The sequence below is a fragment of the Podarcis muralis genome, chromosome 11 (assembly GCF_964188315.1).
Source record: "Podarcis muralis chromosome 11, rPodMur119.hap1.1, whole genome shotgun sequence".
Lineage (NCBI taxonomy): Eukaryota > Metazoa > Chordata > Lepidosauria > Squamata > Lacertidae > Podarcis > Podarcis muralis.
In genome coordinates, this window is record NC_135665.1 from 35763700 (window position 1) to 35791312 (window position 27613).

The following is a 27613-nucleotide window of genomic DNA, read 5'->3' on the forward strand; positions in this document are numbered from 1 at the left end:
TCTGTTCTAGAAAATTCCCTGGTATCAGCATCAAGCTTGACTGGTTCATAGCCAAGGAGAGCTCCTCACATCATTCCAGCTGCTGCTGCAGATTGGTTGCTGCCTGCCTGCCTGCATGGGCATTGTGGGAGTGTCAGGGACATGCAATGTGAACAGTTGGAGGTGGCAAGAGTTCCCAGGGATACAGTATTGGAGGCATTGATACCTTGGCTTTCATTTCTGCTTATACTGTTTTGCTTTTGCTGGCATCACAGATGCATTATGCTGGCCTTACATTCCCATAGCAGGACCACAGGATTGGTCACATGGTTTCAAAGAGCAGTCGAATAGGGGTGCAATATCTGGGGCACCAGGTAGCATTTTACCGAACATGTTGACAGGGTCTTATTTTTATTTTTTTCCGTTTGACAAGTTGCAGTATTTAAGGAACTGAATATACAGAATTAAAGGTCTGTCACAGCAGACTTGTGGCAGGTCAGTAGATACTCATTGGAAGCAGCTTCACTTCTTTCCAAACTGTGGCAGGGGAGGTGGTATCTTGATGTCTTGACCTTTCTCCAGCTTCTTCTCACAGTCAACCATGTAATTAACACCATCAATGACTAACTGAACAAGTTCCACCTTAAATAACAAGAAGAAAAGCTTGCTGAGGTTATATTTTAAAAACCTTGGGTTTTTCTGTGGATAATTATTTACCACAGAACATATGCACATGTTCAGTAAAACTAGGTAGAAGAATCCTCCCTGAACAATTTCATTTTGTTATATACTGTAAAATACATGTCTAATAATGAAACTTTGCAGTCCTTTTGGGCGACTGTGTCTTAAGTTACTTGGTTTGAAAGTACTTTGGGGATAATGAATGTATCGACTTAATTGGTTTTCCCCTCTTCAGGTAACTGATCCTTTGTCATCTAAGTAATGAAATGAGAATATAAAGGTGGCATAGGCCCAATAAGTCATGCTTTAATATAAGGGGATTGATCAGATACCAGTTTAGGATCTATTCCAGTCTGGCATGATTTTTGCAGGTCTCAAGGAAGTCATTGAAAATATACACATAGGCATAGGCTTATACAATTAGGTCATTGTCCTGATTCATATCACCATATCTGGTTGTCTGTTGTGTTCATTTCAATTTGGGAGAGGAGTTGTTGTTGGCATCCGTCAGTCTCGAGAGACAGTGTATTGTGCCTCCAAGGGAGAAGTCAAACTACTGTGGCTGCAGATACCTGTAACTCTTAACTGTTGCCTCCTGTATTGTTTTTGCTGTGTTAGCATCTCTGGGGTGCGTTAGCAGTAGCAAAGTGACCTCTCCAGGGTCCAAGCCTGGGCAGAGTGTAGGGAGGTCCTGGGCTGCCCAGATGAGAAGACACACACACCCCTTAGCCTCACTAAAGCAGAGCAATACGTTTGGTACCAGCTTGGCTGCAGGAGTTTCCAGAAGGAGGGCGTACAAGACGCCATCCAACCGTCTTAATGCATTCATTGAAAACAAATGAGAATGGCCTTCTGTGTCCTAAGACTGCATGCCCTGAAGGGGCATACCTTGGTGGTAGAACACTTGCTTTACATGCAGATGTCCTAGGCTTTATCCCTGGCATCTCCAGGGATAAAGTGGCATGTCCACTACCTGAAACTCTGGGGAGCAGCTGCCAGTCAGTGTGGACAATGCTGAGTTAGATGGACCAATGGTCTGGCTCAGTATAAAACAGCTTCTCTTTACCTTTGCTCATAAGGGATCACTGGGCTGAAGTACATGAGTCTAAATAATCTAATTTTTACAAATGTTTTTGGCATATCAGGTGCATTCCATGCTCTTGTCTTGCTTGTCAAGTAAATGCAAGTTGGTGCCACGGAGTTTCCTGTTTACAATACTTGTGTGTATGTGAAGACAGTAAATGTTCAGTTTGAAAATATTCCGTAGTATCTATAGCTTACATAATAAGCTGTCCCCAAGTTTTGCTCCAATTTAAAATGGGGGGGGGGGGATCTTACCTCTGATCGACCCATGCGGTCTAGATTGGAGATATCGTATATATCTGCTACAGCAGCTGTGTCTACTCCACCGGTGCCACGCTTTTGAAGCCTCAAGTTTTCCAGGATCTTTGCAAATCTAGGATCCTGCCATAAAAGGAAATATATTATTTCTAAAATAGTGATTGCTCCTCAAGATGTATATGTTTGCAAACGCAGGGGTGCCTAATTTTCACATTGCATTTCTAGGTGTAAAGGTGTCTAAGCAGGCACTACAAATTTGTATGGATTGTTCTTACCGACATTCGTGATTAAAAGCCATTTGAGTTGGTTTACGCACCTTGCTGAGCTTTGTGAGCTTAACGTGGACTCCTGCACGCAATCCTGTTCCCAGATTGGAAGGACAGGTCAATACATATCCTAAGCGTTCGTTCCACATAAACTCCCACCCTCGTTCTTTAATTAACCTTTCAACCTACAAAGGAAATAAAAGGCAATGAACTGCTGGGTACAGATAGTGCCATCTGTTAACAGTGCTGGCTTTCTGTTAAAACACAGCTCCTGGCAGCTTGTATAATAATTGCACAAGATCCATCTTTGGCATCAGAGACTTGTACTAAAGATCGCCGACATCAATAGTGTTCCACAAGTGAAAGCAAGAACAGAATATTATCTCTAAATTGAAGCTTCAACTTAGGGTTAGCTTGATCACTGTATTAGTTCTCCATAAAAACTATTTGTATTAAAGAAAACACAGTCCTGTTCACTTTCATTGGGACTTCCTTTTGGGCAACTGTAGTGAAAATTGCAACTTTGCATTTTGGAATTGAAGTGTCCCTCAGAATTTATTGAGGAAGTGGAATATTTATATTTGCGCATGTTTGTAATTTGATCTCCACCCTCACCCCGGGACATGAGAGAAAGCCTTTTCTATAATGGTGCCTCTATTATGGAACTCAAACCCAAGAGAAATGCTGTTCAATACTTCTCTTTTACTATTTGGGTTTGCTAGGGAAATTTTTATATCATACTAATCTTTTAGTATTTTTGTTTTCATGTGTTTTAGTAACTTTGTGAGCTGCTTTGTATTTGTTTATATAGAAAAGCAACGTACAAATTTCTAAATTAATTAAAACTTTTTTTTATAAAAAAAAAATACAACTTTGCTAGCAAATGCAACTCTATGAAGTTAGCACCCTTAACTAATTACCATTTTTAGGATTCTCCATGATTGCTGAAGTGGTATAAAAGTGCTTTAAACATAGGTGTGGATGTGATTTCCCCCACCATGCATATCCTGCATATGCAAGCTAGTTCTGTAACCCAGTTAATGAAATTTTACTTGATTAATTGACTAAAATGCAGCCAATCAATTAAAACAGGATAAATTTGCTTATGAGGAAAACATTTGCCAGGAGATTTGGCTGGCCATTCTTGAGAGGGAAGGCTTTGTGTATCAGCACCTGAAGATTATCCATCCTAGGTTTGTGCTGTACTGACCAGGCTGATGCAGGTAGCAACATTTTTCTCTTTGAGCTGCAGATGTGCCTGCAAGATACTGTTCTAGGCCAGGCATAGGTAAACTCAGCCCTCCAGATGTTTTGGGTCTACAACTCCCATCATCCCTAGCTAACAGGACTAGTGGTCAGGGATGATGGGAGTTGTAGTCCCAAAACATCTGGAGGGCTGAGTTTGCCTATGCCTGTTCTAGGCAGTGAGGGAAAGAGGGACTCTTCCTTTGGGGGTAGAAAGGTTTAGGAAGGGAAACAGGTAACATCAGCTATGTGGACCCCTTAGGCACCTTTGAGGGTGATGGGCAGTTCCTGAGGCTGCAGATCAATGAACAGAGCCAAAAATTGCAACAATTAGCATGTGAGGGGTTATAATAAAAACTGACCACAATGAATGTATTACGACTTTCATTGCAGTTTCGTGTACAGAGTTAAGTAAACGTTTATGCCTGACTTGCTCTCATAACATTAAGGAGCCCCAAATGACTGTCATGCCCAGGGCCCCCCAAACCCCAGAGCTACCACTGCTTAAACCTCAGAAACATTTTTTTTAAATGACACAGTAAAATGCCCACCTCTAGTAATCCACGGCAAAACCTTTCAAAGACCCGTTTCATGTTGCCTCCCTTTTCCATGGAGATCACCCTGGTGTGATCCTCCTCGTTGATCCAGACGAGAAATGTTTTGTCATTGTTGTGCCTGGTTGGAAGCAAGCAAGGCATTGGTATTACTGTCACACAAGCCTTCAACAACCATTCTCACAGGCGCCTGATTGTTTCGTTTCACCTCTCCCCTTTCTTATCTGTCTCTGTTGTGGGCAGCATTGAGCGTTGTGCGGTGTTATTACTGTGGCAAGGTTAAGGATAAGGGTTAGTGAAGATTTCCGCCATTTCATTCCACTGAACAAGTACCAATGATAAAATCATTCCCATTTCTAGGGTTATATAAAGAGCACTGCTCAGTCCTGATCCCACTGGTACTCAACTGCTGCTACACTAGAGAGTACGTTTTGTTCTCTGAAATGAACGCAGCGTGCGGCATGTGCTGCTATGGGAACTGAGAAAGGGAAAGCGTGCTCATCCTTTTTAATTGGGAAAGAGGGAATCTGCCTCTCTAGTTTATAGTAGTTTGAGACTGGAACATTTGAAGGTGTGTCCTGTCTAAAGCCCAAACCGTATTCAGCTTTGCTTTAAAATTAGTTAATTTTTTCAAGTGTTTCACAACAGAACCGGCATGCAAAAATGCATTATATGCTCAGTGAAATACTTTCCCAGCACATAAATGCAGAACTGCAACTGGTACCTCAGTGTAGCTACAGCAGCATGCTTTTGAGCCAAGTGTGTTCTGTGTTACCTACTTTCATTTAAGCTTCTTGGTTACTAGAAAGCATTCAGGACAGTGTGTGGGCATGCTGTATACATGATGCTCCCTGACCAGTTTCTGCATTGCGTCAAACACCTTTGTATGCTACTGCAAGTCTTGCTTAATAAAGTAGCACAACACTTGACATTTCAGGATGTTAGGAGTTGCTTTATGGGGAATTTACTCTGACAGTTGTAGCTGTCCTAATACCTGATATCCATTAACTGAAGATGCAGAGTGTGAAACCTGGGTCTTGCAAGAAATGGATATTTTGCTATTTTATCGCTCATTTGCACTCAGATTATTTTTGTTCACCAAAGTATCCAGGCTAAGATTCCCATGCAACTTTTTATTGCAGATATTTAAATACAAACACACGGGCAAGTTCCAGTTCTGTTTATATACTTTGGCCCACACTGACACATGATAACAGCTGACACATTCAAAGATAAAACAATAAACTCCTTTGAAAAAAAGTAACAAAGTGAATTAAACTAATACACTGTCACGTTTGAACGTTCATGTAAAGTACCTAACACATTTCAGTCCTGAAGCATTCATTCATTATCAAAGTAGTAAGACATCACTGATTCCAAAGGAACAGAAATTCCTTCAGAGCATCATAAATCTTCACAAATGATTAGCCTTTATTCAGGATATCAGGGAGACAGAACTAATATTTCCTTCAAATCATTTAGATCTCTCTCTCGTTCTCTTCCTTTTCATCCCATTATTTACTGATAAATCACATTGGTTTTATTATACTGAATTTCCATAATACTACCAATCCAAAACTGCTTTTAGTATAAATAAGAAACTCATACTTATATATAGTGGTACTTTGGTTCTCAAACACCTTGGTATTCAAACGACTTGGAACCCAAACACTGCAAACCCAGAAGTAACTTTTGCCAAACGTGCTCCGTTTTAAGTGTTACGCTGAGGTCTGTCTGTTTTGTTTTTGCGCTCTTTTTTGTTTTGTTTTTGTGACTGTGTGGAACCCAATTCAGCTTCTGATTGATTGATTGTGTTACTGCAGTACATTGTTTATTGCTTTCATTTTATGGATCAGTGGTCTCATTAAATAGTAAAATTCGTGTTAAAAAGCTGTTTTAGGGTTGTTTTTAAAAGTCTGGAACGGATTAATCCATTTTGCATTACTTTCTATGGAAAAGCAAGCTGTGGTTTTGGAACGGACTTCCGGAATGGATTAAGTTTGGGAACCAAGGTACCACTGTACTATAATTATAGTTAATGCCTCTGTTATTTATTATGAATAATGCCTTCCCCCCTCAAGCGCACCCCTTTCTGCAGGGTCTCCTTGAGCCTTTTTAGAGAGCTGCTGAGGGAGAAGAACCCTGTCCTCAGACTTTTCTATGAATCAAACTCCTTATGAACTGAAGAAAGAAATCCAGTCACTAGGGCTATATGCTACCTTTTTTGTCACTGGTGATATAGAATAATAGACTCAAGCACCTGTCTTTCTTTTTTATGTATGCTACTGCACTTCACCTAAAAATTAATTAATGGAAGAAGATGAGTGTGTGTGTGTGCAAAAGCATGCATTTGGTTTTAGGAATAGCAGCTGTTGTTGTGTTAGGAAGGAATTAATAAAGCCATTTGTTCATAGCTTAAGCGTGCACAATTCATATTCCATACCAGATTCCTCTGGCATCTGGCCAGTCACGGGCCATCCCGGCACATGTTAGCAAAGGGGACACTGGTTTATCAAATAGGAAATGGTCCTGCAGACCAGCATATGCAAAGCAGAGGGAAAGAAAGAAAGAAAGAAGTGAATTTTAGGTCTCATAATCATCATTGCCAGGAAGAACATGCAATCACAACCATTGAGCGAATAAAGATTCACACTGGATTCTTCTTCACTGCAAATGACAATATTCTTTCCCTAGATAATTTGGTAGGTTTTTATTTTGTTGTAAGAGCAATGATTCTAGAGAGTTGTAACCACACTGAGAAAAAAGAAATAAAGGAGAAACAATGTACAGAACAATGTACAGTACGTATAAGGATTAAAGTAAATTTTTATACCAATTATCCAACTTGTATGCCAAAAGCTTTTAGGCAGTGTCTAATTTTTAATAAAATCTTAAAGATAAGGTTTTTCAGACATGAGACCTAATCAAAATCCATGATAGCAGTCTAAAGTTCAGGTTGATCTGACCTTTTTGTATTAGTGATTAATTATGTTCCTATTTCCCATTTGTTTTTACTCATAAATAAAGCCTCAGATAGAACTTCATTTCTTAACGGAATAATTCCCACCACCCCTCTTTATTCCCCCAACAAATTTTCATTTACAGGTGCATAAATCCCAGCTCAATTGTGCAGTGTTCTTTATTTATAGCCTTAATTTCTTTATTGATTGTGGGGGGTGAGCTAATGGATCTTGTTTGCAGAGTCCACCAGCAAGTTAAATATCTGTAATATATTTGTTTTGTGTGTCTAGAGTTTATTAGGACATTCATGTATGCACCCTTTAATGCAGTTTTAGGTGTACATATTTTTTCACTGCACAGGTTACCAAGGTACATGAGAACACAATAGGTATAAATTAAATCCAGTGCCGCTTTTTTACAGTATTCCCTGATTTACAGTACCATCACCTTTAAAAAAAAAATACCACAGTTAGAGGCATGTGGACAGCTAAATGAAAATGTGATGGTTTGCACAAACACAAGTTTCTACTTCTACACAGATTACTCGGAATCAAGGTAAAGGTGTCCAATGCAACACCAATTCACTTGTTGCTCCCTGAACTATGGACATAATGGGTGAGATCCAATGTCACTCCAAGTAATGCAAGTCCGTTATTTTTAATGGGTATGACTTCATTGAATATCACCCAGAATGATAATAGTACCAAGGATGTGATTTTTAATGTTGCTTTACACATCACCACATTGTAAGCATTCCTATTACTTACAAATGTGGGTGAATATAATCATCACCATCTAATAGGGTTGTCATACGCCTGGAGTTTCTGTTGTAATCAGCACCGGGCAAAAATCGCTGAAATGTCCAGGGAAGTCTGGATGTATGGTGGCCCATGTTGTAGATTTTGGCGAATTTTCTTTTTTTAAAAACTCAAAAACTATTTTTTGCAAAATCTACATTTTTACTTTCTGGAAGGGAAATCATTCATTGGGCTAGGGAGATACTAGATGCAACACAGCTCCAGGGTTTCACTCCCATAAACACATGGTGGCTGGTGCCCATTGGGACTGGTGGGGCAGAAAGCAGAGAGGGCAACAGTAGGTGGAGCCAGAGCCAGTGACAGGAAGAGCCAACTATTTGTTTTGTCCCCATCCTCTTCCTTGCTGTGTTCTACAAGGGCAAAATGAAGACTAAGGGGGAGGCCAGGGCATTCCTGAACTGCTTGTAAGAGGTCAGGCAGGCAAGTGGGGGCAAACTGTGGTTGGTGAGGCACTGCCCCATTTGCCCCAAAGGACCAGCCCCCGCCCCCTTTTGACTGAAAGGCAACCTCAAAAGTGAGTGGAAGATTGAGGGTGGTGCTTAACCCTTTCATTTCCTACCATTTGTCTGCCCTTTTTGACCTACAGGGAGAAAAGTTATATGCTGGGGGAGGGGGGGGAGCAAGAGAATGTTTTTTGAATTGAGAAAAGGGCTAAACTATTTTCCCACCTCACTATTCCACTGCACATCAGGCTTTTTATTTTAAAAATGAAGGAAAACAATTCACATTTACATATCTAGACGCACTAAATAAATAAAAAATGCAGACTGTCACTATATATTTAAATATCTTAATTGGTCTTAAATATAATTGTTCAAACAAAGCAGAGCCCTTTCATTTGGTATACCTAAGCCTTTTGCAATATTTCAGGCCCTCTCGGACTTTTTCCAGCCTATTTTTCGGCGTTTAGGATTCAAATGCAACATTAACAATAGGCTTATTATCTGTGCATAAAACATCTGTATGCAAAAGTAAGCGGCGTAAGATCCCTTTAAACCTCCAGGCTGGGCATTGTACTTACATCGATAAGTTGCTGCTGTTCTTTCTCAGACATTGTGGTCAGGCTATAATACTTCCCAGAGAGATCTCCTTTCAGCCCAGCCAAAGCAGTGACCACAACGTTCTCTACTTCTCTCCTCTCTGCCCGGGAGCAGGCAGGCGGTAGGCTCAGGCCCCGAATACTGCGGCCAGTGCGTACACGGGATGATAAGACGTAGCGTTCATCAAATTGCCCATGGGTGATCTGGTCCACACACAAAAAGGGAGTCCATGTCACAGAAAGGGATGTCTAGGACTGGCCAAAATACATTGTTCTGCCTGAGAACAGCAAATGGTGCTCCCCATCCCCAAGTCAAGTACCCAAGACTGACCAAGGATTTTTGATACCCGAGGCAGAAAAATACCACAAGCACCTCTCCCTGGGAGTAAAAATTCAACATTAATACATGAAGTAAATCATTTTCTGTTCTTTGACATTAACTCAAAGTCAGTTATTTGAGGCGGACACCTGATAATGTTAATCTAGCACTGTCCTATGTGTTGTAAGAAATATTACTTGGAAAACAAGTACACAGATGCTAATTCTATCCATGGCAATATACTCTTATAGTTATTCTCAGCCCCTTTTCTCTGCAGATAAGATTTCTTACATTGGTCCTAAATTGTACCTACCTTGGAAGAATCCAGGTCAGTGTGATGCTTCATTACTTTTGGATCATATCCATTGTGTCTTAATTTGATAACTGGGTCAAAAATTTCAGCAAATACCTGTAGAGTCAATGGCATATATTCATTATTATTATTTTCCAGTCACTTTGGTGGTTACATCTCGTTTGTGTATTTGCAATTGATATGTTTTAATTCTCCTCACTTTTCTGAACCATTCCACACACCAGACCTCCTATCTAAGGGGAAAGAGCTACACAGAGACGAAGAAATAAAGGAAGTGATGGGAAAGGAATATTGGGGAGAAAGGCAGAACTTTGATAAGTTATGTGTCAAGTGCGCGGAAAGAAAAACTCTGACAAGTAAATTGGGTGCCAACATTGTCCAGTAAAAAGTTTGCCTGGCACAAGGAGCATGACATTCTTAGTGGTGGTAGCATCCTTTTTATGAAACTCCCAAAATAGGGATATTCAGGAGATTCACTTATTTAGGGTTTATAGTTATGGCAGGCATTGGGGAGATGTGAACCTTATCCCAGACTAAATTTATTGTTTTAGTAGAGGTTGCTGTTCTGTAATTGATTTTTGTGCTTTTTCTTTTCAATGCTACTGCATTGGAAGGATTTTATTTTAATTGTTAGTCATCTTTTAAAAAGGCAGGATACATACTTAACATACAATGTGACACAATTTAGAGGCATTCATACCCCTCTTTCCTCTGTTACTGAATGAGTTGGCTAACCACATCACTTCCATGCATGTGCTTTAAATTCCACCCCCTCTTAGACAGTAGCTTAGCCTTCTTCCCAGTACCATTGCTCTTGAAGTGTGATCCATTTTCTATCTATCTATCTATCTATCTATCTATCTATCTATCTATCCATCCCCAATTGGCTTCTGGGCTTGTTAGCCTGATGATTTGCTCTTCAAATCTGGGAAGAATGGAACTAGTGTAGCTTGTTTGTGTGAGGAGTGGGGTGGGTGAGTGTGTGAGAGAGAAAAAGACCCTGAATTTCCTTTAATATATACAGCACTAATGCTGAGATCAAAAGTAAAGAGAGAAAGAAATTAATAAATAGTTTCTAGAGACTATTATCACTATAGTGGGGCAAATCTTTTCCAGCCTTGTACAAAATTATAGTTCCTATCACTAACTTCTGCTTCTGATTATACTAATTAGCCAGTATGTCTGGCAGTGGCAGTTTAAATATTAGGGAACACCTGACACAGCCTCCATCTCCTGTTTTCTCCAGAACCTTTATTATTTCCTCTTCTGGGTTTAAAATCTGCTCTGACTGTTCGGTCACAGTCTGGAGAAGAGCTGTATTGTGCCCCAGAATTATGCCTAGGTTTCCCCCCATATACCACAAAACTTCCCACCCAATAACAATATTCAACTTATTCTGTTATCAGCATGCTATATTTTGACGCAAGAAATTAGGTCATTTCAGATCAATACTCTTAAGATTTTGAAGATTTTTGTTAAAGTGACAGGATATTTGGATGCTTTGTGCCTCAGTTCACATATATTTATTTTGCCACTTCCTCCAAAGAATCTTGGGAACCGTCATTCGTTAAGGGTGCTGACAATTGTTAAGAGACGGTTTTCAAGTGTGACATATCCTAAACAACTGTTGTGAACTTCATGGATGCCCTTCTAAAATAGTTTTTAAAGCCCCTTAGAAACTAGCCTAAAATAGAAAGGGGAAAATAAGAAATGTAGGGATAAAATCCTGCCTGTGTTTTGCTCATTTGGCTTATTTTTTTTTGGGGGGGGGGGGGAGGTACGCTGTATGCCTGAGACCCTTCTAGTTCGTGGATTCAATTCCTAAAATAGCCAGGCTAGCTTCCCGATGAGGTCAATTTTGTTGTTGTTGATAGCTGTGGGCATACCCAGGATTTTTGTTGGGGGTGGGGAGTAGTTAGTTAGTTGATTGGTCAGTTAGCTAAGTACAGTCATACCTCTTGTTATGTCCTCTTCATGTTACGTTCTTTCAGGATACGTTCCGCGGTGACCCGGAAGTACCGGAAAGGATTACTTCCGGGCTTTGTCGCTCGCGCATGCGCAGATGTGCAAAATGATGTCATGCGCAGAAGCGGCGAGTCGCAACCCGCGCTGATGCCGATTGCGTTCTGCTCATGCTGAGAATGGGGCTCCAGAACGGATCCCGTTCGCAACCAGAGGTACCACTGTATTTCTGTTGTTTTACTTGATCTGGGGAGGGCAGCTGTCCTACCTCGCCTCCTTGGTTACGCCCATGTTGATAGCTGTCTATGTATAGGAATGTTTGTGTGTTTGTGTGTGTGTGTGTGTGTGTGTGTGTGTATGCACACACATTTTTACAGCAGAATTTCTGCTTCATTCAATTTAGTGAATAACAGTTCCACTTTTTTACCTCAAGCTGAATTTACCAGCAAGAGACAAGGCAGCTACAGGAGGCAAATAAAATATTGTCTTCTGTGCCTGCATTTATTATCCTGGATATTATTATACAGAGGGTGCCTTTAATGGTGTTTTCTCTTCACTGAACTTCCCACTTAGGGGGGAAACAATCCCACAAGGAAGAGAAACAACTACCATCATTATCCATATGCCTTGTGTTTTGTGTACACTCTAGTGTCCTATTTTCCTTTAAAACTACACCCTGCTTGAAGAATCTGTGGTTATCTAACTGTTTCATCTAGTAAATGTGCAAACTAAACAAGTGGATGGCAGCATATAATAGAAAATCTTCACCTCATAAGATTCTTCATCTCCTGCAACCATGCCGACCGTTTTGATGAAAGGGTGGCCAGGATTGTCAACACCAGTTTGGATGCATTGATCCAGCGTGTAGCCATTGGGAGTCATCTTGTCCCTCAGTTTGGCATAGATTGCTGGAGTGAGGCATTCAGCCATGCAGTTGTTGTGCTTACGAAGATCAGGGAAGTCTGCGCTGGTAAAAGAATAAAAAAAAGAAAAGGAATGTAAAGCATTCATATTGATCTGCAATCTTTGGTTACATTTTCAAGTTCATATCAGGGAAGGTGGGCAGAATCGGCATCCTACTTGCCTATCTGCTTTTATGCCTCTAGCAAAAGAAAAAGAAAAAAGAAAGCACACTGTGAATATGTTATGGTTTGAAGAAAATCGCAGGGAACTGGGAAGTGTGGCTGCTTGTTGGCTTATACAATCTGTAGGGGAAGCAAACATACTGTGCTTCCCCAGGGGAATGCTGGCTTCCAGCTGAAACCACAGAGACAGTTTCAGTAGTGGACGGAAGCACTTCGGCAGATGGAAAGGAAACAAATGACCTTCAGAATTTATATTTTTTGTGTTAATCTGCAAAATTAAAGTGCAAGTAAATTTAATGAGATGAATCTGCAGCTGGTATTAATCAATGTAGCTCAACTAGGATTCCTAGAAATGTATCTGCTCACAACATTTACATAACTTTTTCATTACTGTTTTGATACTTGTTAGAGGTATTACGGAAGTGAACCAGCTTGCTGTAATGTTTAGAGCAGCTTGGTCAATTTATTGCCATCCAGATGGTTTGGACTACAACTCCCATCATCCCCAACAATTGCTAGTTGAGGCCCATGGGAGTTGTAGTTCAAACAGTCAGGATTTGCTGTTGCGGCAAATCCTGCCCATCGTAGTTCAGGTTGACAATCAGGGTCTGCACTAAGACACAGCCAAGATGGTCTCTGGCCACTTCAGCAAACTCAGCTTTTGTAGCTGGAGTCAGTCAGGGCCCCGTGCTCCCTGGGCAAGTGGGAAAATGCCAGACGGCAGGGAGCAGGTCTTCTAGAACTCAGAGCCATACATTCAAAGCACATGGTTTCCCCCAAGGAATCTTGGGAAATGAAGTTTCTTAAGGATGCTGGGAACTGTAGCTCTGTGAGCAGTAAACTGCAGCCTTCAGGATTCTTGGGGGAGGGGAAAGAGCCATGCCTGTTAAGGTGGTATACCTGTGTGTCTTAATTGCAGTGCTTTTTTTCTGGGGGTACGCAGGCGTATGCATACCCCTAAACATTTTGTGAATCTTTATACTTTTGTCCATATTTATTTTTCCTGATTTGAACTATAAAATGGTGATTTTCTTGAGTCAAAATGAGAGTAGCCCTAAACATTTTTAAAGGAAAAAAAGCACTGCTTAAATGTATGGTGCAGCTGTGACTTAAATACATTGCCAGTTCTGTCCTGCTTCTTCAACCTTCTCACCTGCTGTTCCTCAACACCTTTGCCTCTTGGGCTCTCTTCCCACTCAACAGCCTTGTTTTTCTCTTTACTGCCAAATAGTATTCAGTGGAGACACTTAGGCCCCAACACTTGTTCATCAATGATTTGAATCAAAGTATTTACCTTGGAGGAAATAGTCTTTGTTGGTGAAAGGATCCAGCTTTCACATTTTGCTTATTCAGCAGGTATCCGGTGGTCAACGCCCCGGTACTAACTGTTGCAAAGAGAACTGCAGTTCTTCGACCAGCCAGGAGACGTGAGAAGGTACTGGCCATCTTTTGTCACCTATTAGTTTTGGAAGACGCACACAAATCTGCAATGAAAGCTGAAATAGGTACATAAGTAATACTATGAGAATGGTGACAATGGGGTCAACTGGTTGATTGTTTTATGGAGGCAGGGAGATATTTAGCAGAAGTCTCAGATGTTTCAAACCTAGTCTTGTCTTCTACAAGCCCAACTCAAGTTGTTAGTTTTGAACTTAAATATTGGAATGGCGGGGATCATAAAGAAGAAAGTGCCAAGCTAGCCAGGACCCAGTCCATTAAAGGTTTTTCTCCTTTATGATTCCCCCCACTTTCTCCTTTATGATTCCCCTCACTGTTAGGTTTTTTTAATTTACCAATTTGTTGAAATACATTTCAGTATCAGTGGTTTTCTTTTGTTGTATAGGTCTGTGCAGTGGCAAATGCCAGTTTCCATTAGTCCTCAGTGCAAATATCATTTGAAAACTCGTCTCTGCATTCCAGACATGCACATTCACATATCAGGGTTTAATCACTAAGAAGAAGCACTGACCTATTGAACAAAGGAAAGGAAGCACGTCAATAATTCCTGTAGTTCAGTAGAAATGTTTGGCTCAAAACACAGGCAGCAGGAGCAAACCTAATGCTTCATTTTTTTCTTACATGACTTTGAGCTACTGTGATTTTTTTCCTCATCTACAATTATCTCAGAAGCAACTACTAAATAAGTGGCTATGGTCCCTAAACCATAAAAGTATACAGAGAGAGAGAGAAGCAAAAAGTAACTGTCCTCTTGTAGCCAAGTTTTATAGTGCTTCGAAGGAGAGGTATAAAATGTTTCATACCTGGAGTAATTAATTCCTGAAATTCAGACTGGCCTCCATTTTAGAAACCCAGTTGTCAAGATGGATTAAGAATATCATCCTACTTTGCCCACCTATTGTTCCTTTGCTGTAATCACAGAGTAGCTGCCTTGTATTTTGTAAGAAACCCATGTATAGTGGTACCTCGGGTTACATACGCTTCAGGTTACAGACGCTTCAGGTTACAGACTCCACTAACCCAGAAAGAGTACCTCGGGTTAAGAACTTTGCTTCAGGATGAGAACAGAAATTGTGCACCGGGGGCACGGTGGCAGCCGGAGGCCCCATAAGCTAAAGTGGTGCTTCAGATTAAGAACAGTTTCAGGTTAAGTACGGACCTCCAGAACGAATTAAGTTCTTAACTCGAGGTACCACTGTATTCTGGGTACATTATAGCCTATTTCAAGGTGACAGAAGTAGTAATGCATGCATGCACTGTGCTGAGATCCTCATCATTTAGCAGCAGTTACTATAACCCAGTGGTTCTTAAACTTCAGGAGTACGACAACCCCCTTTTAACCTCGAAATAATTCATGGGCACACACCCCTCACTAATTGTTGTAATTTTAGGCTCCATTCATTAAGACAATAAATAATGAGGGGGGAAACTACTCTGAACTTCAGTGACACTTTTAAATGAATTCACTTTTTATTCATTGCAACAACAAACTCCAGTTAGTCATTTCTCGCTAGGTTCATGTCCCTTCAACTTCAAACCTATTGGAGTAAACAAAAGGATAAAAATACAGGAAATAAGTAATTGTTCAAAGGAATAAGGGTATTACAGTATTCACTCAACCAATATCCCCCTCTGCTCTCAGTAGAGAATAGTTGGCTCCGAACTGTACTTAAACCCCAGATTTTCAATAGTTGGATATTCCACAAGCTCCAGTGGGACACCTCTTTGCTCCTCAATGTTCTCAAAGGTCAGGCCTATGCTTTGCTGGCCCATGGGCTAAGGAATGGGAAAGACTAAGAGATGGTTGCTTGGCTGGTGTAAGATTTTAAGAGAAACACTTAGCTCTTGCAGAAGGCAGAGATCTCTGATCCTTGTCTTTGTGTTATGCTTTTTGGTCAGATATGCCTCCTCTTTTCTTTTCTTTTGCTCTCTTATTTGCTTGGTCTGTGGCACATTGTTTTTGAGTAGTTAGGGACTCTTTTACACTTTAGATCTGTGCAGGCTTAGTGAGTGTATCGCTCTTGCATATTTGTGACCTTGCAGTCTGAAGCAGCATCCGAATATATACAAGTGTTGAACGTGCATGTGGGTTCAGTTGTACGCTGCATAATACTGCATTGCTTGGCTTGCGTTTATCTATCAGTAGGCTAAGAATGTCTGCATTGAGGTGGGTGGCTATAAGCTCAGCTAGCAATGAAGGAAGGAGCCCATCCTTCACTTTTAGTTCAACGGATCCTTTTCTCTGTGTGTACATTTGTGGGTGGCAGCTGAGTCCGTGGTGGCGGACTACTTTAGAGCAAGCAGAAACCCTCTTTCCACCATCGAACACATGCATCTTTATAAAGTTCAAAGGGCTTATGCTAGAGGGTGATAGGACTCCAGTGTCTAGTTTCACATTCAAAATTAAATGAGTTACTTGAACACAGCCTTTAAGGTCCACTTTTCCACCGCAAAAGGTTCACTGAAATCTCAGGCCATTTTGAGCTTGGGGGAGCCCATCTCTAAATGCTTACTGCAGTTAATAGAAGTAATTCTTGTGACTTCAAAATAGCCATGAGGGTCAAGAAATACTGTCATACCAAGGGGTATGAAATTGCTGGAATTGCTTCTGTTCTGAATGATATATATTGCATTTTTATTCTGTCAAGGGATTGTGCCTTCTAGTGTATTTTCTTAGACTGGTAATCTGTCAAAATTAAGAAAATAGAACAAGACAATGATCTTCATAAAAATAACCCGTGCGTTGCCCCTGTTGAATGTAGGATATTCCATCAAGTCACAGGTAACATTAATGGCATCAGACGGTCTGTCATGTTTAGCTAGCTCATGCCATTTCTGTTGGCAAGGAGGCACTGCATGAAAAGTTGTTTTCATATCCCACCCATTCCTTAAAGTAATGGAATGTGACACAGTCATCATGTACATTGTACTAGCAGTGATTGATTGACTGGCTGACTTATTATTTTTACACCTTGAAGCCCTTTCATACAATGAGCTGGATAGATCAGAAAATTGCAGTGTGGAAAGGCAAAAGCCTAAATGATATCAACAAGATGTTTTCTTTAAAAGTCTGAACGTTAGGGTAGAGGATCACATTATTTGTAAAAAGCCTTACTGGGTGCCATTGCTATATCCCCTCACCCCGTGTCCAGGTGTGGTTTACATGGAAAAGACCCTAGTTCACAGAAACCATTTCACACCAACACTCCACCAGGTAATTTGAAGATATGGTTAAATTCAATAGAGGGGGATTTTTCTGTGTTAGAAAACAATATGTGATTCATTCCCTTATTCAGGTTATTTGGTGTTACAATGACCTGGTTTTGAAATTCACTTGTGGATGTGGTCTTATTTAAGACATTTATCTGCTGTGCGTAAATCTAATTCACACGCCTTGGATTTTCAAACATTGCTACTAGCTGGTAGCCCTTTCAGTCCTGCTTTTCCCAGTGGCTTATTCCATGTGCCCTTAACCTCCAGTGACATTAACTGATAGAACACCTGATCCTGGAGCAAGCTGAGCTGCCTTTGCTCTCACCCCTATGCTAGTTTCATCAACCTTGGCTCTTAACTAGCATCTAAAATTAGTACATGCTCCCATATGTGAGGCATGCATAACAGAAGGCACAGAACGACAGGAGTGGGTGGAGAACACAAAGGAGGGTGAGAGTAGGCAAGCTTGTGGGGAATGAGGGGTGGGGGAATGAAGGGGTGTAAGTGGGGGGAACAAAACATACAGGGTTGATTCTAAAGTTCCTTTCAGATGTGGTAATTTCAATACTTTTGCGGGATGACTCATCAGAATGCACACAGCCATAAATCTGTTGCAGATGTTGTCTATGTGTGTGTCTAGAATGAATGCATATTGGGAGGGCAGCAGCATGATTGAGGGTCCACTTTGCAACCTACACTCATTCATTAGAATGCCATTCAATGAGGGTTCTGTTTAGGTGTTGTAATGAGCATGCATTCCTCAGTTCTGCAATAGCTCAGTTGGTAGAGCATAAGACTCTTAATCTCAGGGTCGTGGGTTTGAGCCCCACATTAGGCAACATGTTCCTACTGGTCCCTTCCAATTCTACAGTTGATTCGAAGTATGGAGCCACAATAATACTCTGGCCCCATCGGCAATGCACATTTGAAGCAGTATAGTGCCACTTCAAAGAGTCATGGCGTCCCCCAAAGAATCCTGGGAACTGTATTTAGTTAAGGGTGCTGCAGGTGTCAGCCACAACTCTTTGGCTAGTGCCGTTCTGTTTTACTTCTGAGAATCTGCGCTGTCTATACTTTCCCCAGGAATTATTTCCTGGTAGTCAGAGTTGGGTTTCAGAAAAGTTGTGGGTCTGTGTGTTCTGTATTTCCCCCCGCCGCTGAGTTCAGTGTGAATCTGCAGTATAATTCCTCACATTGCTGGTGCCTTTATTACTTCCCTGCTTTATTTTACTGCAAGTGGAAGTTATTATATTAAATCCCATTACTCTTGGAGAGCAGCCTAGACAATACTGCTGAACTGAATGTGTTTTGTTTGCTTTTACTGTGACATATCCTGATGCCCTACAGCAGAGGCCAATGATGTGTCATCCTAGCACTAATGCCTCAAATACATAACAAAACAATGTCCAATGTCTCAATGGCATATTTTTTTTCAGACAGACCGCTTGGTCTTTATCCATACTCCTAGCATCTGGAAGGGGAAATTGGGAAGGAAATATTGCCCTTGATTTTCCACCAAGCTGATAGCCTTATATTAAGACCTACTGTATGAAAATGTCTCATGCCGCTTTTCACTTAGTCTAAGAACTTGTACACTGAACACATGGAGAGACCCTTAATGTGTATAACCTGCACGTTCCATGCAGCCTTTCCCCACAGAGGAACACTGAATGCAAGGAATTTGAGCAAGAGCACAGTGAGCGTGATGCTGAGGACAAGGCAATTCTGTACATTATTCCATGCAATAATAGCTTCCTTCCTCCTTTCCATATTCCAAGTCTGAATCCAAGCAGAGAGAGCAGAACCCTGGTTGAAATCATGTTATTGTCCCTAACCTGGAACCTGGCAATCCTATTTAGACTTCTCACCCAGTTGTGGGATGTATGGATAACTTAGCACATCTATCAAAGTTATGGCTCTACCAAACAAGGTAATACCAGATGCTCCAGTCAGGTTAGAGGAGCAAAGGTGATCTCTTACAGGAAAACATAGCAGCCTTGTTGGTTATTGCTCTGACCAGAAATTCTTATAGGAGTCAGCCAGTATGGCATGATCCACTGTGCATTACTGCCATTAAGAGGCACATTTGCTGGTCGGGCTGGTTTCCCTATAAGAAACTTTCTTTGGCTGGAGCTTGGCAGTAACAGTAATGAAATCCTGTCTGATGTTATGCTGTGGGGTTGAGTCCAGCCAGACCCAGAGGGTGTTGTCCTGTACCTGCGAATGCAGCCCATTGCAACAGAACTTACTTCTGCAGAGTGAATGGGAAGAGTTGCACCATAAAGCCACCTATTTTAGAAGATGGTTCAATCCTACTCTGGCTAGAGGACTATTTCTTAGACCTCTTTGATCACGGACAGCTGGAAGTTCTATCTGGGTGAGTCCTCCCAGCATATGAACCTCTCCTGCCTTTTCAACTAATTCACAGGGACCCACAGTGCTATTTTTCTAGAAAAAGAGGTACTGGAACTCACCATGAATGCCTCCCTCTTTCTCTTAGAATGCCAATGGTGCCCACCTGAGAGGTGTTGGATCTGAGTTCTGGTGAGTTCCCCCTGAAAAAAACCCTGAGGACCCATATTAATATGGTTCATCTGGGGTTTTTTACTTGTATTATAAGCTGCCCTGGGGCTTCCCTAAAATATAATGTGGCTGTTGGGCGGACACATTCATAAATAAATTCAGTACACAACACGTATCCAAGAGTCTTCAGCTTTCCCAAAGAGTCTCTGAATGGGTCATAGTTAAAGGTTGTGAGAGTTCCATTTGCAACCAGGATGAAGCAAGTTGTGGCTAGGAAGATGGAAAGCTGCTTTATTGCATTGCCGTTGGTCTACCAAGCTGAGGGCTGCCTACCACTCTGACTGGGCTTTCTCCTGGGTTTCAGAAAGTAGTGATTTACAGACTTGCCCACCTGGAAATGCCAGGGATTGATCTCAGGGTTTTGTGCGTGCATGCGCTTTACCAGGGAGTTACTGTCCTGCCCCAATAATGTAGTAGTCAAGGTGACTTGGTCTTTTAGCAATAAAATGCCAAAAGGTGTCTGACTACAGCAATGGAGAAACTCACATCAGCTAGGACAGAGACAGCTGCTAAGTGCATTTATGGCACCCCGATTCCATTTTATAAGAGAGTTAAAAGAGGGATCAATGCATGACATATTCGAAAGATGAGGCAGCTGATTTTGTGTGGGAGTAATTAACAGAGAACACTGGTGACTAAACAAAGCACACCATTTTAATTTTGTGCACAGATTTCAAAAGCGGCCCTTGCTGCTAATTTGTTATCACTGACCTTTCAAGCTAATGCTGACTGCCACAAACATGGAGCAAGTTTAATTGCTTTTTCTAGAGCAACATTTCTTAACCTGAGCCTGATATGTGAACTTCAAGGAATGGAGGGCAGTCAGTGTAGAAGGTCACACAATTGAAAGCTTTCACCTTTCTCCAGAATTTCTTCAAGCAGATTTGTGCTGTGATCCAAGCTTTCAAAGCAGACGGTACTTGTTCGTTCAATAAAAGAAAATCAAATACTCAGAAGACTAGTTGCTGACAATAGAATTCATTCAATAGTTTGGCAATTAGCCACTAAAACTTGCACAAGTTATTCTTAATTGCTTCCAATGTATTTTTATTTTATCAAGGACGAACCTTAACAAAAGTGCCCCTCGGTTCCTTCTGCTGAGAGATTCAAACCATGATATTCCTTAGGATTGCTATCTACCTATTTGCTTAAAATGAGATATAAGAAAGCAACCATAGGAAGTGTTACTTTCAATTTGATATTGAGTATATCCAAAAACAGCCCTTTAATTCTTGATTGGATTCTTTCCCTTGCCTTAGTGCATTTCCCCAACTTCCCACAGCCCATTGTAAGTGTTGTAATATACAATTACTGACTCACACTTGCATGCATAGAAAGGGTTAACCTGAGCTCAGGGTGCCAGTGGAGGTGGAGCTAGTAACCTCCTTATAGCCTTTTGTTTCCTCCCTCCCATTCTTTTTTCTCTCTCTCTCTTCCTGCTTCCTGGGACAATCAAGAAGTCATACAGTCATGGCTCACTGCAAGTGAGTTGTCTTTCTAAAATGAGATTTTAAAGCCTGCATATTCACTAATCCCAATATTGCATGAAGCTTTCTGAAATGAAACAGTTATTTTCCTTTTAAAGTCATTTGGAACCTGTTTCATCTTCATTTTACTGCCAGCAGATAGAGACTTATTTGCTGTAACTTCTGGAAACTTTGTGAGTAAAACATTCCCTTATTTGCAAAGCGTGTCTGTGATTTATTCTAGCCTAAGTATTTTCTTGGAGAATGTTTGCTTAAAGGTGAATAAGGGTAAATGTAAATCTAACCAAGTTTTAATGTGCTTGGTAGCAATCACTATTGTGCTTAATCGGCTATGAGAGAGTAGGAATCTCTCTTCCAAACCCCTCTCTCCAACAGAAACCTCAAATTGGCTTCTGCTTCATGTAAATAGTTGCAGGCAAACCACTCTCCTATGCCCACTGCACTATGTGACAACTTAAGATGGTGCACCTGCTGTACTTCCTATCTGCAACACTAGTGCATCCCTTTGAAAGAACTGTTTTTAAGAAAACCACAGCTCTCATTTGAAAAGCCTGGTACCAAGAAGACAATAAAGGTGAGTGTTCTGCAACTGAGGCACCACCACCGAGAAGGCCTTCTCTCTGGTAATGGCTTGCTTCATTTCAGATGCCCACAGGAAGTGCTCTACTGAATATATTAATGTATAGTGGAGAATGACAGTTTTTCCATTTGTCTCTTTTATTCTCACTGAAGAATTTAAGCTTCTTTCATCATGGGGTTATGTTTTTAAAGCTTTTTAAGCACAGCTGTGCAAGTAAGATAAAAGAAAGCAAAAAATATATATGCTTATGGTGCAGGCATTCCCCTCTGATTCACACTGGCATCATGGCTCCCCAGGAGTCACCTTGCAACCTGTTTTCATCAATGTCCAGTCCCAAAACATATCTGGAACATTCATAATGTGCTCTGGGATCTCTTGCTAAAGAATGGCAAGCTACCTTTAGGTAGATATTATACAATGATGACTTTGGCTTTTCTCTGATAAACACCACTGAAGTTTTTGCCTGGCAAACTAGATGAGTGATCCAATGAAGAGGGCTAAATGCTCTAGTCTTTGGAACAATATCCATGATAATTTGTGTGAGGAGCAGGAGGAGTGTGCAGATACCCCCGTCCCAAATGCATACACTGAACACATGGAGAGGAAGGCAGGACTGCCCCTGCTAGCTATGTCTCCTGATGCAACACATCTGTAGCCAATCATAAATGTTGAAAGTGCAGCCACTGAGGTCATGCTAGCAGACATGACCTTGTTGCAGCCGAGCATCTGCAGTGAGCTAGAGAAGCAGAGGGAAGAGATTTTTTTTGCTGGTTGAATTTGGGCAGAGACATGGGGGGAAAGCAGTTGGCTTTGTGGAGTTTGATGCAGGATTAGCAGTTGTGCTGCCTGCTTTTTGAGTCTGCTTACATCCAATTGGTTCGATTCTATATGTTGTTAATATGTAGATATCACGAAAGACATATTATGAGTCTCCAGTGTGCTTGCTGTCTCTCCCCCCCCACCTTCCTCAAAGGACCCTAAACACTGGAGCGCTGCTCATGGGCTTCTTACTGCTGGGGGAAGTGGGGAGCACAAAATAAGACAGAAATATACTCCAGCAAAGGGCAGGTTAAACGAACCCCTTTCTTTTTTTCTTTTTTTAAAATCATATTTATTAAAATTTCCAAAAAGTCCAAAATATAAAAAAGAAGAAAAAGGGTATTTAAAGCCTTTTTTTCATTAACATCTTTCTAGGACTTCCCCACCCCTCCCCCCATTGTATTCCATTTCCATTAAGTTAATTCCACAAGTTTTTCCCCCCAAATTTAAAACTTATCATCTTTAACCCAATATTCAATTTAATTCATCTTATATAATCCCTTTCCCTTAAAAATACCTTCTGTCAACATTTAAATTTTTTTTCCTCCCTGACGACCCCAATTCCCTTCCACGAATTCCCCTTTTTAATACACACAAAAGTTAAAAAATGAAAAGAAAGTAAATTCAAAATATAATTTTTCACCCTTTGGATTCCAAATCTCCCTCCCCCCTTTCCCGGTGTCGATCCCCAATGTCCATCAGCCTAACTTCTATCAGCCTGAAGCCTCACATCCATGTTCGAATCCCTCTTAACTCCACTTTGCCGGTTTTTTGATAGTCTTTAACTTTAAACACCCAATCTTAAAAAAAAAAAGTTCTAAAGATAAACGAACCCCTTTCCAGCCCTGGTAGCATTTGCGTGATACACCTACACACTGCAGCTGACACACTAACGTGTCGCAAAATACAGTTTGGAAAACACTGTCCTATAGGTTTATCTGCATAAAGAAGAACATGACATCCTTTAGCAGAGTCAGTGTGGCAAGCCCACTGCAACTAGGACAATCAGAAATCCAGTTTCAGCACTATATTTCGGTCCAGGAAGTACCAGAGTCAGGCCCCAGGCTCCTTTTAAGTGCAGGTGCCAAGGCTTGTAATCTGAGCCCCGTGTATCATGTTAGTTGGGACTGCAACATTTAGCTGTGTGCAAAAGGAATTTTCCTCATCACTAACCAAGCACAATTAACTCTCCCCCCCCCCCCCCATATGAAATTAGGGAAAGGTCTTCCAGGTCAGAGGATATGTCTTTTACTACACTGAGCTCCAGCACTTCCTATTAGTTTCAGTTTAAGAACAGCAAAGACCCCTCGTGTTACTTTTGGCAGGAGTTTCAGAGCTGACCTAAAGTTAGCACCTCCCATATCGGCAACATTTTCCAGGACAGTTGTCCCCTTGGCTTGCGTGTTCAAACGGTGTCAGATTAAGCACAGCGAATTTATAAACTGCATGTTAAAGCACTGAAGCTAGAGCTGCGAAAGGAGAAATGGCTGTGGCAGGAGCACTCTTTGCTCATTTCTTTCCTTCTTTCATTAATATTAGGAAGTGTATGGCGGCTTGGTTTTTTGTTTTGCTTTTTAGGCAAAAATTCTACTGGCAGGAAACTCAGCCGTTTAGAAATAGCTATAGATAAAATACTGTCCTAGTAGAATAGAAATGCATCATATGTATCATGTGACTCTTGACTTTTTCAAGACACCTTAAACTGTTGCTTAAGCTAAATGTTATGCATCCACTGAGATACAGCACAGATGTAGTTCAAACAGCAAAGAAACAAGAAGACAAACAGAGTAGAGAGCTGATAAAGGAACAAATTTGCATCTTGCACTGGCTTAAACAAAACAAAACCCAAACATCATTTTTTAAAAATCAAAGAGTGTTTGGGTAGATACATTGGTGTATCTGTATTTGAGAACTATCTCCATTCTCAAATAACAATAATGGCTACTCTGTTTCTAAAGTATAAAAATGTCTTTCAAGGTTTTGCTAATCAGTTCCTGATCCAGTGCCTTGGGTATCAGTACTGAAGAATGAGTTCATAAATTCAGAAAGTAAGCAGATGAACAAACCAATACATACATAAAATTAATTAAATCTTAATTTTAATCGTAATGCTTGCGTACATTTAGTACTGCTCAATTATGTAAGCAAATGAAACAATGCACTTCATGTGTCAGGCTAGGATATTGTATCACTGTGGATTATTGTAAGGTACTAGTAGTTTTATATCATACAGAGTTTGATTATGAACACCAGCATGGTAAAGAATAGTTCAAAATACTCTACAGTTAGTCCACAAACTGTTAAACTACACTACCTGATGAACCATTTATGTCATATTATCGCAGTCTAAGCTGGTCTGACCTGTGATCCTAAGCACTTGGCTAGAAGCTGCATTCAAAGAAAATGTGTGTTCTGTGGGTGATATCCAACTAAATCATATGCAGAACAGACCTACAGAATCTATGGACATGGTTACTTAAATTCCTATATACAGTGGTTGTACTCTATACAGCATAGGGGTAACAGTCTATGGCTCTGGTTATATTATGTAACTATTCTAATATAGCTAGTTTGCCGATTAGACTAAAAGAGACAGGGAAAGGTTATAATCAACGATAATTAATCTCTCGAGTTCCTCTGCTGGCAGATGAGATCTGTTTACAGGCTTGCCAGATCTAAAATTTAAAAACAAGGAACACTCTAGCAGAGCATTCGTATGCATATTTAGTTAGAAAGAGGTGTTCAGCAGAGCTCACTTCCAAGTAAGTGTGTTTAGAACTGTTACTGTAGGGTTCTACGGAATTCTGCGGTGCAATTTTATGAAATATGGAGCAATGAAAAAGGACTATTTGCTTTCATAAAGAAGAGAATAGACCTGGAAGTGGGCTTATTTTAACTTGTTCAAAACCCCAGCATCTGATGTTTGCTATTACAGTACTTGTTAATCTGGGCTGTTATTCTGTAATCCCTTTGGCGTAAGCCTCATTGAACTCGATGGGGCTTACTTCTGAGTAGATGTGAAACCAAACAAGGCATGTAAATGAAGCAAAATTCTTTACTGAGATCAGTTGGCCAATTTGGAGAGATGCAATTCAGACAGAGATAAATCTCGATACTGATCAAATCTTAGGATACAGCGTTCGGTTACCCCAATTAAAAACGCCCATCTACAATACAATGCCATTTCAGCCTCTCTAGTTAATGGAACACATTTATGGACAGTGCTGACATTTTTTAAGTTGTCTGCTCAGCAAGCTGCCTGCAGAAACATTACCATTTGCATAAAATAAGGCTTTATTTTCATGTATTTAACATGTTTGTTTTGGTATCGCTATCAGGGTCAGAAGCACAGTAGCCTGACAAATCTCACAGTCGCCGTTTTCTGAGTTTGCAAATGAGCAAACTGCATCTCCCAAAAGGCTACAATCTATGGCACTTTCAAAACATTTTTAATAACCCTCCCATTCGAAATGTCACTGCCATTGGTGAATAAACAGAGGCAAAGTCCAACTGACCTTGAAGCTGAAGCCAGACACGTCCTGCAACGAGCCTGGGAGCAAAGAAGTGTGAAGCAGACAAGTAGTGCTGTGACAAAATTACAGGTCATATGAGGAGCAAAATGAGATGCTGGCAGGGGAGGGAAGAAAGGGAGAAGTATTTATTGCACTGGCCAACCCCATTCCTTTCAGGTCTATTCAAAATATTTGGCTACACAGCCATGTCCTTGAGGGAGCAAGAGGGTGACCTGGTTGGCCCAATCTTCCACACAGTGCACAAACTACTGAGAAATATTTTTCAGTCTTGGCATTTTTGTTCACTTCTCTATGGGGAAAAAATATTTGTTTCTGTTGGCGGTGGCAGGGCATGGTTGGTTGCCTATAGTTGACTGCAGTGAGTTTTGTTTGTGTGTGTGAGTGGGAGGGGGATGTTGGGTCAGCTTAGCCATATCAATTCATGTGGTCAGTGGGTTCCTGTTGTTGTCTTGTTGGTCTGTGTATATAATAAAGGAGAGCCACACCAGGGTGAAGGCATCCTCTTTTGTTTGTTCCCGTGCTAATTTCAGTTTGTTGATGAGCTTTTCTAGTAGGGCTGTTTCCCATATGGTTTGGTACCAGTGGCCCATGTTTACTCCTGGCAGGTCCCTCCAGTGTCTAGTTATGATGCTCCTGGTTGCTGAGAGTAGATGACATGAGTTCTTTGCAGTGTTAATGTGCATTACTGTCTTGGAAGATATTCAGTAAGGCCAGTTCTGGAGTGGCTTCTAGTTTCAGTTTAGTCCTACAATAAATATGCAAAATAACTAATGTCCAAAAGGATTGAATTTTGGGGCAATCCCACCACACGTGGAGGTATGTGTTTGTAGAGTGGCAACCTCTCCAGCATTTTGGTGAGATTCCTGGGTGTATCAGCACCAGCTTTCATGGCGTTAGGTATCATCTACAGATTAACTTCAAAGTGAGTTCCCTTCTTTTGGCTGAGATGGATTTAAAGGGTGGTTTAGACCACAGTTTGGTCCATTCAGTAGGGTTTATTTTGTAACCTATATCATTCTCCCATTTATTTTTTTATTGAGGTGAGTGGGTTTGTAGGAGCAGTATTTTGTATATTGTGGATACCATCCCCATACCATGTCCCATAGAAATTATAGGCCGGTTTGGACAGCCAAAGGAGTGCTGAAATTCAGTCTAATTGCCTCCTTCACTACTTCAGAACACTTGTAATGAAAGTGTACTCTTCTACGAGATTGTGCAAGAGAGTGGTGCATGCTAGTAGGTCAAGTCAAGATTCCTAAACTTTGTAGCTAACTTGCAACTGTGTCACAGCAGAAATGTGCATAGAAGCCCATTTTCACACATTAATTTCCTTAATCTGATTGGGGCGACAGTGATCAATTCAGCTTTGCTTTAAAC

General features: G+C 40.9%; 1 protein-coding gene across 2 annotated transcripts; it reads right to left on the minus strand.

The window, feature by feature from the left end:
* Positions 1-358: 358 nt before the first annotated feature.
* CKMT2 (creatine kinase, mitochondrial 2) lies at positions 359-26375 on the minus strand. 2 transcript variants are annotated; one of them, XM_028748916.2, is made up of 10 exons: positions 26219-26375; positions 13858-14059; positions 12247-12445; positions 9517-9612; positions 8867-9088; positions 6510-6595; positions 4064-4187; positions 2318-2452; positions 1999-2124; positions 359-621 (listed from the first exon to the last, which is right to left on the minus strand). In XM_028748916.2, the coding sequence occupies exons 2-10, from the start codon at positions 14007-14009 to the stop codon at positions 502-504; spliced, it is 1260 nt and encodes a 419-aa protein (XP_028604749.2). In that variant the 5' UTR covers positions 14010-14059; positions 26219-26375; the 3' UTR covers positions 359-501. The 2 variants fall into 2 exon arrangements, with proteins under 2 accessions (XP_028604749.2, XP_028604750.2); XM_028748917.2 differs by having other exon boundaries at positions 13858-14019; positions 26219-26358.
* Positions 26376-27613: the final 1238 nt, after the last annotated feature.